The sequence below is a fragment of the Gymnoscopelus microlampas genome, assembly GCF_963454915.1.
Source record: "Gymnoscopelus microlampas genome assembly, chromosome: 18".
NCBI lineage: Eukaryota > Metazoa > Chordata > Actinopteri > Myctophiformes > Myctophidae > Gymnoscopelus > Gymnoscopelus microlampas.
Window position 1 is genome coordinate 16674808 of NC_139955.1, and position 12369 is coordinate 16687176.

Sequence of the window (12369 nt, forward strand, 5' to 3'; positions counted from 1 at the left end):
ACCGTGGCAGTTTCCATATGTCGTCTGACATTCATAGTCACAGGTGAGTTTTACTCACAAACAAATCCAACAGCCGTACTGTGAGAAACCATTATACGGTGAAAGACAATTGTGTTGAAATCTTGATCACACACACACCAGCCAATTAGCCCGTGAGATAAGCACAATACCTCTGAACAGCTGGCCTGTGTTATTTTGAATACATCTGTCAATGATAAGACATCATTATCCTCCCACGCATCAGCTCCGGGCAACTCACCCGGGCACATTGAAACAGGATCTGGATTATATTGTTGTTCTAACCTTTAACCCCATACTCTTGTCATTGTGACCTCTCCAACCCTAACCCTCCTCCACTTTGTGTCGACTGCAGCTCTGCTCTGTCTCTGTCCCGAGTGTTGTTGCCTGGAGGTCACCCCCGGCGACAGAGAGCTGGTCCTGTCAGCAGGCTCGTCCCTCAGCCTTACGTGCTCTGGCTCAGAGGCTGTGGAATGGAGCTTTAGGAAGGACGGCATGCCTTACATCCCGGGTGCGGACCAGCTTAGTGACGAGTACTACGTTGAGCGGGGCAGTGGCACATCCAGCGTTTTGACCTTGATAAACGTGAGCTGGAGACACACAGCGGTGTATGAATGCACTGACCTGCACACTGGAGACACTAAGGAGGTGGCGGTCTTTGTGCCAGGTTAGGCCAACGTTTACCTTTTACCTATACAGCTTGTATTGCAAATGGCATATACTGTAAAATAAAAGACAAATATGTGATCTTCAACCTGTTGTGTGTCTGTTGTCTACAACAGTGGTTCTCAACTTATGGGTCGGGACCCCCAAGGGGTTCCCCACATGATTTTGGGGGGGTCCCCAGATGACAGTAAAGTGACAATTTAAGGACTTTTAAGACCTTTTTAAAAAGAAAAGAAAAAAAGATCATTAGTGCATCAAAAGTCATCAACAAACTATACTATAAAAACTGGTCAAACAGTGGCCAAATTGTCAAATAATATAAGAAAGAGCTTCTTTTTTTTTAAACAGCCGATCTACAAGCTCACAAAGGCGTTGTGAGCTTGTAGATCTGCAATTTTCACAACATTTATCCGTGAAACCGAGTTAAACAAAATGTAATGCCTCGACTTCAACTGGCCTGAAAAGTTTGAGAACCACTGGTCTACAACTCAATACTTCATGTAAATCAGCTGCTAAGATAAAGTATCATCCAATAAAAACCTATCTGAAGTCCTCCCTCCCTGTGCTCAGACCCTGAGGTGTGGTTCGTGGAGAGGTCCCACGGCATGGTAACTAAGACCAGTGAGGAAGGAACCATCCCATGCGTGGTGACCAACCCCAGCATCAATGTCACCCTGTATGAGAGGGACAGGGAGATGCCTCTCAAGGGGCTCTACGTCCCCAGCGAGGGCTACAAGGCCCCGCTGGAGGACCGGACCTACGTGTGCCGCGGAGAACTGAACGACGAGGTGAAAGAGTCACAAGCCTTCTATGTCTTCAGCATCGTCGGTGAGTTGGGTTGTTTAACTAAAGGGTAACATTTGGAACATCACGTTCTGTTATGAATGGTAAAATGGGCTGGTTTATATGGTGCTTTTACTAGATTTTCTTTTACCACTCAAATGCACTTTATAAATATGCTATAGTGCTCTCCACCTCGCCACCCCTCCCTACCTCCCCTCCTTACATCTACATTTTTATAAAATAATACATTATCAAAATAGTGACAATAGCAGATCTACAAGCTCACAACGTCGCGTGATGCGACATGTTGTGAGCTGGTAGAATTTCCATTTTTGCTATTTTTGCGTGACATTGTATAATAAAGTAAATAGGGCTTAAGAGGTAAAAAAAACTTCTTGATTATTCGATTAATCAAAAAAGTAATCGATAGAACAATCGCTATGAAGATAATCGATAGTTGCAGCCCAACTCTCCCCCAATCCTGCTCCTACTCATCCGCACGCGCTCCCTCCTCCCATCTCAGTCCCAGAAGCCATCGACGCCTACATCAATGCCTCGAAGACGGTGCTGAAGCAAGGAGAGCCTCTGGCGGTCAACTGCACGGTCCATGGAGTGGAGCTAGTGTTCTTCTCCTGGGACTACCCCAACAGAGAGGTGAGTGGGAGTCGAGCAGCACAAGGCCTTTTGTTTGACTTTCCCCTCCCCGACGGCTCGCAGGCCTCATAACAATCCCAAATCACATCAAGATGTAGAGACACGCCTCCATTTTTTAATCCCCCCTAGATATCCCACTCACAGCACATGGAGCATAATCATAATCAAGTAATAATCTTGTCGAGAAATTGGGATAATAAACCCAATAACTCACTCCCACGCATATTGTCACATTGAATCAGTTTCCTGAACTTTGTTGTACATCATTCCATCTCTCATATTATAAAAAATAAGAAGAGAATAAAATTGGTTGAATAGTGTAGAATACATTCTTAAAAAGGCAGCAGCAAACAGAACGTTATTCAGCTTTGATTTAAAATAAGTTGTAGCAATCCGTCTCCATATTTAGTTCTGACTCTGGGTTCGGAAAGCAGACCTGCCCCAGACGACCGGAGAAGTCTGGATGGTTCATGATATACTACAGAAATGCATTTTGACCCTAAACCATTCAATGTTTTATACAGTAAACAGTAGTATTTTGAAATGAAATATTTGACAGACAGGGAGCCAGTGTAAATATCATATAACTGGAATGATATCATCCACTTTCTTGGTATCAGTAAGGACATGAGCAGTGTTCTGAATCAACTGCAGCTGTCTGATTGATTCTTTAGGGAGACCTGTTAAGACACTGTTACAAAGTCCAGTCTAAGCTGAACATGCTGATGAATGCATGGAGAAGTTTTTCCAAATCTTTAATATCCTTTATGTATTGTTATGGTGCTAGTAGGCTGACTTTGTACTGTAATTGTCTTATCCTGCCTCTCTCTCTAAGGAGAGCGACGTTGACCCACTGACAGACGTGCTGTCCTCCATGAGCATGCGCTCCTGCCTGATGTTCCCTCGCGCCACGTTGGCTCACAGCGGCAGCTACGTCTGTCACGTGCACGAGGGCGTCCAAGACCACAGCGCCTCTGCCAGTATCAACATCACTGTCCTTGGTGAGACTGTTTTACCCTTGCACACACACACACACACACGCACACACACAACCAAGCATGCACGCGCACACACACACACACACACACACACACACACACACACACACACACACACACACACACACACACACACACACACACACACACACACACACACACACACACACACACACACACACACACACACACACACACACACACAAAAAACAAACTGATGCTGGATAGATTATTATTGCGGGATTTTTGTGTGACAAAGAATTCTACGAACCTGTATATGTTTCATTTCAAGCCAAGGTGAGAGAATGACACCTTTGTTTAGAGAAATCATCTGGGATTTATTTCTGTTCAAGGTGATTTCTTTCAGAATATAAACGTGGGATTTCTCATATAAATCGATGCAGTGAATGATTTATCTTAAGAGGTTTATAGGAATGTCTTGTGCATTTTCTCTAAGAGCCATCATAGTTTCTGACCATTCCATTTGTACCTCTTTCTGTCATTCAGCGTGCACGTGTGTCTGTGAATGCTTACTCTATCTCCAGTGAGGTGTGTTATATTTATAAAAGCTTTATAAAAGCTTACGCCGTCATGCTTTACAGCAGGGGTTCCCAAACCTTTTCAGCTTGAGACCCAAAATAGGACATTAAGGTGTCTCCCAGGACCAAAACATATATACCTAGGTATATAGGCCTACTTATATACAGTATATATCTGAAACATTTACATAAATAAATAAATACAATTTCAGATTTGTAGACATTCTGTATAATAGTAGTGTTGCACAGAATAAGATGGCATGAACCTGACCTCAAATTGCATGAAATATGCATACATTAGTTAATCCCTTTAACCTTTACTTCTCTTCATCAGAGAAAGGCTTTGTGGTCCTGAGGCCTGCTCAGGAGCGGAACATTACAGCAAAGCTGCATGAAAATATGGAGCTAAGAGTGGAGATCGAGGCCTACCCTGTCCCTCAAGTCCACTGGAGCAGAGAGAAGGGCACCATTATCGGAGACAAAACTATCACCATCCGCCAAGATCCAATCCACGAGACCAGGTGAGACAAGGGAACAGGCAGGCGTTTAAACTTACGACCCTGAAAATGCTCCGCGTAGCATAATCACAGTTGAAGGCCCACATACAAACTAAATAGCACAACTAATATTTTGAGCCATGGGCAGTCCAAAATAAGTAACTTAACCCATTCAATCTGGGAACGCATCTCTGTCATTTTAGATTTCTTTGGCTTTTCAAAAATAGCAGATATACAAGCTCATAGCGCGGCACCGAGTGAATGAGCTTGTAGATCTGCAATCTTTTGAAAAATTGAGATTTCTTTTGCAAATCTTTGAATATATATTTTTTAAAGCGAACATTTGTAAATTATTTTGTTCCCCAGAAGCAATGATTCGAGTTACAAATGTTCGCTTTAAAATATATTTGCACACATTTTCACGATTCTTTTCAAAAATAGCAGATCTACAAGCTCATAGCGTGGCACTCGGTGCCACGCTATGAGCTTGTATATCTGCTCTTTTTTAATAGCCAAAGAAATCTAAAATGACAGAGATGGTGTTCCCGGATTGAATGGGTTAAGTCTGTGACCTATAAGTTAGGGTGTTCGTTGACAACCTCTTGAGACATTCAGCCCATGTCACTCAGCACCAGATAAGGATTTTGGCAGAGAGATACACGGCTAGTGTTAAGAGGCCACGACTCAGTCAACACCACATGGGATCCGTAAACAGACAATTATGTTGAAGAATACGCAAATGTCGTAACAAGACAACAGACAGGAAGCAACCGGTCATATGCTGATTTGTTACATAGTCGGGTTTGCTTACATTAAACCTCAGGTACATCAGCACTCTGACCTTGGTGCGGGTGAGGACAGAGCAGAAGGGCCTCTACACTGTCCTTGTCACCAACGGAGATGACACCAAGGAGCTGACCTTTGACTTGGAAGTACAAGGTGAGATACATTCATAATACATTGATATAAAGTATTTGGCTACACCTCTTAGCTTACACAGTGGTCCATACGTTTATCTCATCAGGTCTCAAAAACAAATTAATTGAAAGCATATTATCATTATAAGGAAATCTGCTTGGAAAGAAATCAGATTCAGAATAAATCTTATTGGCCAAGAAAGAGATAAATAACTGCACATCAATGAACACAATATAAACATGATACAGTATATAAATAAGGTCCGGTGACAATTCTTTACAGTTTATATACAGTTCACATATTACCAAAACGCTTAAGTGATAAAATAATTTTGTGTGTAGTTCCTCCTCAGATTAAAGACCTTTCTGACAGTCACATCCCTGGGAAGAGACACTTGGTGACCTGCACAGCAGAGGGGGTCCCGTCCCCGACCATTCACTGGTACAGCTGTGACAGCATGCTAAAGTGAGTCCATCGATCATCGCTGGTGATCTGTCAAACACTGGACACTAGGGGGCTGACCACACACACATTTGTTTTAGTAGTGTCTAATTCTGTTGTTTCAACCTGGTGTTCCTATTTTGTGCATTTCATTCATTACAAATCAGACCTGCTATCTTCGCTGTTTTGGATTCGCTATTTGGGAGCTTTTAGACTGACTATTTTCACCACGCAACACCATCATACGACGAAGGATAAGGTCTGCTCTGGACAAATGTAGCAGCACAATTTAACCACTAGAAAAAGCTTGTAAGAGGACGAAGAATCATTACCGTACCTTTGCTTTCGTTTTTAAATGTCCTAGATGTAGCAACATGTCTGCAGTTTGGCAGCCCCTGATACCTGACCTAGAGACTCTAAGCATCCAGACCAATGTCAGCTACAACGAAACCCGAAAGGTCAGCCAGGTCCGCAGCCAGGTGACCTTCCACAAACCCCAGCAGGTCATGGTGCGCTGTGAGACCAGAAATCGGGGAGGGTTGGACCGGCGCGATATCAAGCTAGTGTCCAACAGTAGGTGTTTTTCTTGAGAGGTCTTGTATGAACACTATGTGTTGATTTGAAAACCGTAAAAATACATGGCTCTTCTGCAATATAAAATACATACATAAACGTACAATATTATGCTCTCCTGAAAATGATCAATGCCCGGGTGGATGTTAAGACACAGCCAGCACCAGTTAATTCAACAATGTGTTGCACACATTTATAATGTTTTGTAGTAATTATTATCCAATTATAGCGTGTACCATTTGACCAAAATACACTATCACTATTTACAACCTACAGTTTTATGATGGGACTGTGTAAAAGAGTCATACTGTAACTACATTTCAAAAGTCTTTGTTAATGCTGTCACCTTTCTTCTGTTAAAGCACTTTTCTCCCAGGTGGCAATATTGGCTGCCATTCTGGCTTTGGTGGTCATCATCATCATCTCCATCATCATCCTCATCGCTGTTTGGAGGAAGGTTAGACTTGCTCACTACCACCATTAGCAAAATATTGATTACCATAATTCACCACAAATTAGCCAAATTAGTTGTAACATGTGAAGATGTTAGAACGAAGACATGTTGTGCTTCACTGTTAAAAGTCAGCAATGAGGAAGACTTGCTTTTGTGCTTGAGTGTTTTTTAAGAATGTGATCTGTTTGTTTTTTTCCCAGAAGCCTCGGTATGAGATCAGATGGAAGGTGATTGAGTCTGTGAGTCTGGATGGTCATGAATACATCTATGTGGACCCCATCCATCTCCCTTATGACCTGGCCTGGGAAATGCCCCGAGACAACCTGGTGCTGGGTAGGGCATCTAAGAAAGAGGAGATTTTATGATAACCATGATGATAGATGTGTTAAATGTGCATGCATTTACTTAATGAAATGAATGCTGATTTCATTTATTCACATTATAGTGATACCTGAACTTAACTCACAGGATGCATTGTTTCTTTCACATATGTATTTTGTAATTTAACCACATTAACCCTGGCAGCCCTATTTTGGCCTTTTTTTCATACAATTTCAAAAATAGCAAAAATAAGCCAATGTACAAGCTCACAAGGAGTTGCGATGCGACACATTGTGAGCTTGTAAATCGACTATTTTCACTATGCAACATACAGCGAAGTATGTAGGGCTTAAGGGGAGATCTGTTTGTGCGTAATGTTTCACTCCAACTCTTTTCCATTGAGCTTTGTTTTATCTTGCAGGTCGCACTCTTGGATCGGGAGCGTTCGGTCGGGTGGTCGAGGCCACTGCGTATGGTCTGGGCCATTCCCAGTCCAGCACAAAAGTGGCTGTGAAAATGCTGAAATGTAAGATGTAACATTTTCACCCTGTGCTTTAGCATTCAATGTCTATACAGCAAATATATTCCTATGGGACAGAGCAGCAGAATGCATCCCAAACACCCTGATGTGCTTTAGTTTGCTTGCCAGCCTGGCCCTGGTGTCAGCCAACGTGTCATTTTGTTGTTTGGCAAGGCAGCAACTCCCCTGGGCTGGCCACCATAGTTGAATTTATGTTTTTTCGCTCCTGTTCTCATAGCTACCTTTCTTTGGCCTCCATTCATAGTCTCTTTAATTATTTATTTTCTTTTGCTTACTCTGTGTCATGCTCCCTCCTTCCAGCCACAGCCAGGAGGAGTGAGACCCAGGCTCTGATGTCAGAGCTGAAGATCATGAGCCATCTGGGTCCTCACCTCAACATTGTCAATCTGCTAGGAGCCTGCACCAAACAAGGTTGACACCCTCACTAACTTCTATTTAACACATACAGTACATGCTAGGTTTCTACATGCTATTCTTGTTACTTTGTAGCACTTACAGTATTTGTTTTCTTACTGTGTAGCACTTTAATAGCTTTCAATAAGGTGTCCCTATTTGGCACATGTCATTTATAGGCAAATATTTTCCACAAGTTTCCAAAACACTGAAAATAGCCGAAATGGGACTTAAGTGTTTGATTATAATCTCTTACCCTGCTATTGGTTGACTAGGCCATGATTCTGATCCTGATCTTGAGCTTTGTAAGTTGCTCTGGATAATTAGTAAATTGTAAATTATAAATTGTAGTGGCATTCGATCTGTAGTATTAGTATTGCACAATTGGTTCATCTTAAAAGCTAAATGTTTCACAGATATGAATTCCAAGGTCACAAAACAATGTAGCATACTCTCTAGGCTACAGTTTTTCACTTACTTGAATTGACGTTTACAGTAACTCCTACTGTTCTACCAATCAGGTCCTCTGTACCTGGTGACTGAGTACTGTCGCTATGGAGACCTGGTGGACTACCTGCACAGAAACAAGCACAGCTTCCTGCAGTACCATGCTGAGAAGAACCAGGGAGACTCAGGCTGCCATGTCTCTGGAGGTAGCAGCACCCCACTGAGCCACAGGAAAGGGTGAGCACACCCACTAACTGCACAAACACTCATACAGCACACATATTGAACAAATCTGCACGCAATAGACCAGTGGTTCTCAAGGTTTGATCGGTTGATTGATTGACTGATTTGATTGAATACTTTATTGACGATTTTTAAAGGTACAGGCAGTACAAGGATTTAAAGTAACGCCAAATGGATGACACAAAAAAGGCAGAGGCTTTTTTACATTGTGGTCCACTAAACATTCAACACTCAAACAACTGGACAAAACAACAATGCAACAACAACAACAAAACACTACACAACAATATAGAAAATCTAAATATACATTAAATTCATGATAAAGGTGGGGTCCACCGTCCAGAGACCCTCAGGGTACCTTGAGGGTCTAAATGGACCCTTACAGGTCTGTAACTCTGAGTGTATACAAATGGAACCAAATAAACGCTTATCCTTACTAGAATTCTCCAGTAGAGGGAACTCTAATGCAAGTCGTGGTCTTGCCTCATCCAATACTCAAAAAGTGAAGTTCATGTGTTTGTGTTATAACATTGTATAATTAAAGTTAATGAATAATCATCTTTAAAAAATTTATATCAAAAACGTTTTTGTGATTAATTACTGTATGTACCGGTATGTAGTTTATTTCCTTGAAAATGTAATGTTCTAAAATATAGAAACAAGGGAAATATAAGTTCGGACCAAAAAATCTGAAAGTAGTCCAGATTTGAAATATATTAATCTAAATATTTCTAAATATTAATCTAAATATTTCTCATTTCTATTATTGACTTTAAATTGGTTGTGGTTAAACAGGGAGATTGCTGCCATCAGCAAATTCCACCTCTAATGAACGAGCTATAAACTACACAAAACTTGCTCCGTGGCTCATGGTACAAGTTAGCCCATCAGATAGCCCCATTTCATTGGCTGGACACCTGGCCAGTTGTTACAGCTTACAGCTGGTTCAGTTAGGCAAAGTTTTGGATAATGACATTATCCAAACTCACGCCACACAGCCGGCAACACTGCTCGTTGCCTCATGTTGTAGTGGCAACGTAGTGACACAGTTCTTCTAGGTTTGATTCTAGTTATGGAAACATACCGTAATGATGGGTTTCTGATCTCCAAAGGAAGTCATGACCAAAATGTCCTCTTGTACCTCAGACACCGAATGGGAAGATTGCCATGAAACTTAGAAAGCTTAGCAAAGTGGATGAACCCTACTGGTTTAGGTGACCCCATGATCTGTACTCTAGTAGTCTAGTCTAGTGCCTCTCATCACATCATGTCTTACATATAGCTTGATGTGGTTAGTGTCCATGAAAAACCTAGATGTAGGGGGCGGCCATAGCTGAATGGATAGAGAGTCTATGTGCCTATGCCCTATGTGTCTCTGAGCAAGACACTTAACCCTTAACCAATTAAGACCTGAGGCCGATTCCAAATCCTGACCTAAGTTTTCTAAAAAACTTCAAATATTTATTCAAAAATTACAAAATGCAAATATGTTGCTATATACTGTACATAGCAACAACTACCCCAAAAGGGCTTCCCGTATTGAATGGTAACTTTACGTATAGGGGTTCCCGGTCTAAATGGGTTAACTGATCCACTTGCACTGTATTAACATTGTCCATGTCCACTGTTCCTAATAGTAGGATGGGTAAATGCAGAGGACAAATTGCATAATTATATTTACAAAATGTACTGTGACGGAAAAAAATCCCCCAAACGAATGGGGACCATATTACATAGATGTGGTTCGATTTCAATGAATTATTTCAACGTCAACCTTATTTTTCTCCAGCTATGTGTCGTTTGGCTCTGAGTGTGATGGAGGCTACATAGACATGAGTAAGGATGAGCCCTCGATCTACGTACCCATGCAGGAGCAGATTGACAGCATCAAATATGCAGACATCCAACCGTCTCCGTACGAGTCCCCCTACCAACAGGAGCTCTACCAGGAGCAAGGTTAGAGCTCCCTCTCTTTAGTCGTGTGTGAATGCGTGCGTTCTGTACTTAAGTGCACTTTTTACAATTTTTGCTTCACTGGAGCATTTTCAAATGTCTATACTTTTACTTCTACTCCACTATATTTCACATGCAAATATAGTGCTTTTTACCCCACTACAATTATTTGAAAACTTTAGTTACTAGTTACTTTGTAGGTTTTGTAGATTATTATTACAAAACATACGTTAACCACCTATTTAAACTTTGGCTATTTGAAAATAGCCAATCTACAAGCTCACAACGCATTTCGATGCAACGCATTGTGAGCCAGAGCTGCTATCTGCTATATATTTTCAAAACATGTTTTAATAACTTTTATATATAATGATAACTTGTGAAATGGTACATTCCGCATAATGAGTACTTTCTACTTTTGGTACTTTAAGTACATTTTGGTACCAATACTTTTGTACTTTTACTCAAGTACATTTTTAATTCCGGACTTATACTTGTAACTGTAAGAGTATTTCTACATTGCAGTATTGATATTGATTTTACTTCAGTAAAAAAATTTAGTACTTTTTCCACCACTGCCTGTGTGCATGTGTGAATGCGTGCTTGCAACCAACCAAGCATGCAAGCGTGCATGTCTTTATGCCTATTGGTGTGGTCAGGTGCGTACTGTATGTTTATGTCTGTGCATGGTGAACTGTCTGTTTATGTCTATATGCGTGTGGTGTATGTTTTTGCATGTAAGGTTGGACGGTACTATAGTGATCACGTTGACCACAGGGTGAACAGAGGACACAGAAGTACAATACAGTAACTGTCTGTCTGTGTTTCTTTAGGTTCGATAGTGGAATCGTCTATGGCCATCAGTGACTCTACCGTACTCAGCTACAATGATCTGCTGGGCTTCAGCTACCAAGTTGCAAAGGGAATGGAATTCCTTGCCTCTAAGAATGTAGGATATTATATCTGTTATTCAGTAAACATTGGCTTGGTGCTGTATATTTACCTCATTTTATATATTGTCCTGTATATATTATATATATATTATATATTGTATCTTCTCCATATTTAACCTGGGTATGTTTTTCATAAATGAATGCCCTATTTTATACTTACTTGCATGACACTGTCATGCAAAATGTGCTTTTGTGAGACACTGTCAATAGTTTTTTTTTAAAATTTGAGCCAATAATGACATGCCCAAAATAGGGACATCATGTTGAAAGTGAGTGTATTGTTTGTTCCACCCCAGTGTGTCCATCGGGATCTTGCAGCCAGAAACGTGTTGATCTGTGAGGGCAAGTTGGTGAAGATCTGCGACTTTGGCCTGGCCAGAGATATCATGCATGACTCCAATTACATCTCTAAAGGCAGCGTGAGTGACACTTATTATGGATTATATATTTAAAAAATATTGAAATGGAGTTGGTGTGGCTGTGTTCAACTTTGTGTGAGTTTTTATGTTGTCTATCTCACCTTTATACAATAACTGAATATCATACTGTCAGATACTGTCTAAAATTTAGTCAGTATTGATAATGACGTTAAGCTGTCTCAATGTATATTCTGCCATGTCTTTTTGGACAACAGTCCTGTATGTGCAGGGAATGTGATTTATGAAGCTCCATCTTGGTAATGAAGTGTCTCTGATTATCTTTTTGGGTATAATCAACCTTTTTCTCCATCCTTCTAGACCTTCCTGCCGCTGAAGTGGATGGCACCAGAAAGTATATTCCATAACCTGTACACGACCCTTAGTGATGTCTGGTCGTTTGGCATCCTGCTCTGGGAGATCTTTACCCTTGGTCAGTACACGCACGTGCACGCACATGCACACGCACACACATAATACACAACACACACGGTTTTAGGAGCTCTTGTCTTAGTAAGTCTATGTGGTGACTGGTGAAGCATCTGTAAGAGATCAATTTCC

At 41.2% G+C, this 12369-nt stretch overlaps 1 protein-coding gene across 3 annotated transcripts in view; it reads left to right on the forward strand.

Annotated features, from left to right (window-relative positions):
* The window catches only part of pdgfrb (platelet-derived growth factor receptor, beta polypeptide), a 39649-nt gene that overhangs the window by 12998 nt on the left and 14282 nt on the right, over nt 1–12369 (forward strand). Inside the window, exons 2-19 of one of the 3 annotated variants that reach the window (XM_084085789.1) lie at nt 1–43; nt 374–685; nt 1255–1512; nt 1991–2121; nt 2957–3122; nt 3993–4179; nt 4979–5094; nt 5415–5538; nt 5879–6087; nt 6450–6544; nt 6745–6874; nt 7284–7388; nt 7704–7814; nt 8318–8480; nt 10276–10442; nt 11273–11388; nt 11689–11811; nt 12130–12241. The exon at nt 1–43 is cut by the window's left edge and continues 33 nt beyond it. In XM_084085789.1, the coding sequence (XP_083941915.1) occupies nt 1–43; nt 374–685; nt 1255–1512; nt 1991–2121; nt 2957–3122; nt 3993–4179; nt 4979–5094; nt 5415–5538; nt 5879–6087; nt 6450–6544; nt 6745–6874; nt 7284–7388; nt 7704–7814; nt 8318–8480; nt 10276–10442; nt 11273–11388; nt 11689–11811; nt 12130–12241 (2668 nt within the window). Of the gene's footprint in view, nt 44–373; nt 686–1254; nt 1513–1990; nt 2122–2956; nt 3123–3992; nt 4180–4978; nt 5095–5414; nt 5539–5878; nt 6088–6449; nt 6545–6741; nt 6875–7283; nt 7389–7703; nt 7815–8317; nt 8481–10275; nt 10443–11272; nt 11389–11688; nt 11812–12129; nt 12242–12369 lie in introns of those variants that run through there. The other 2 variants (XM_084085788.1, XM_084085790.1) reach the window with 2 other exon arrangements.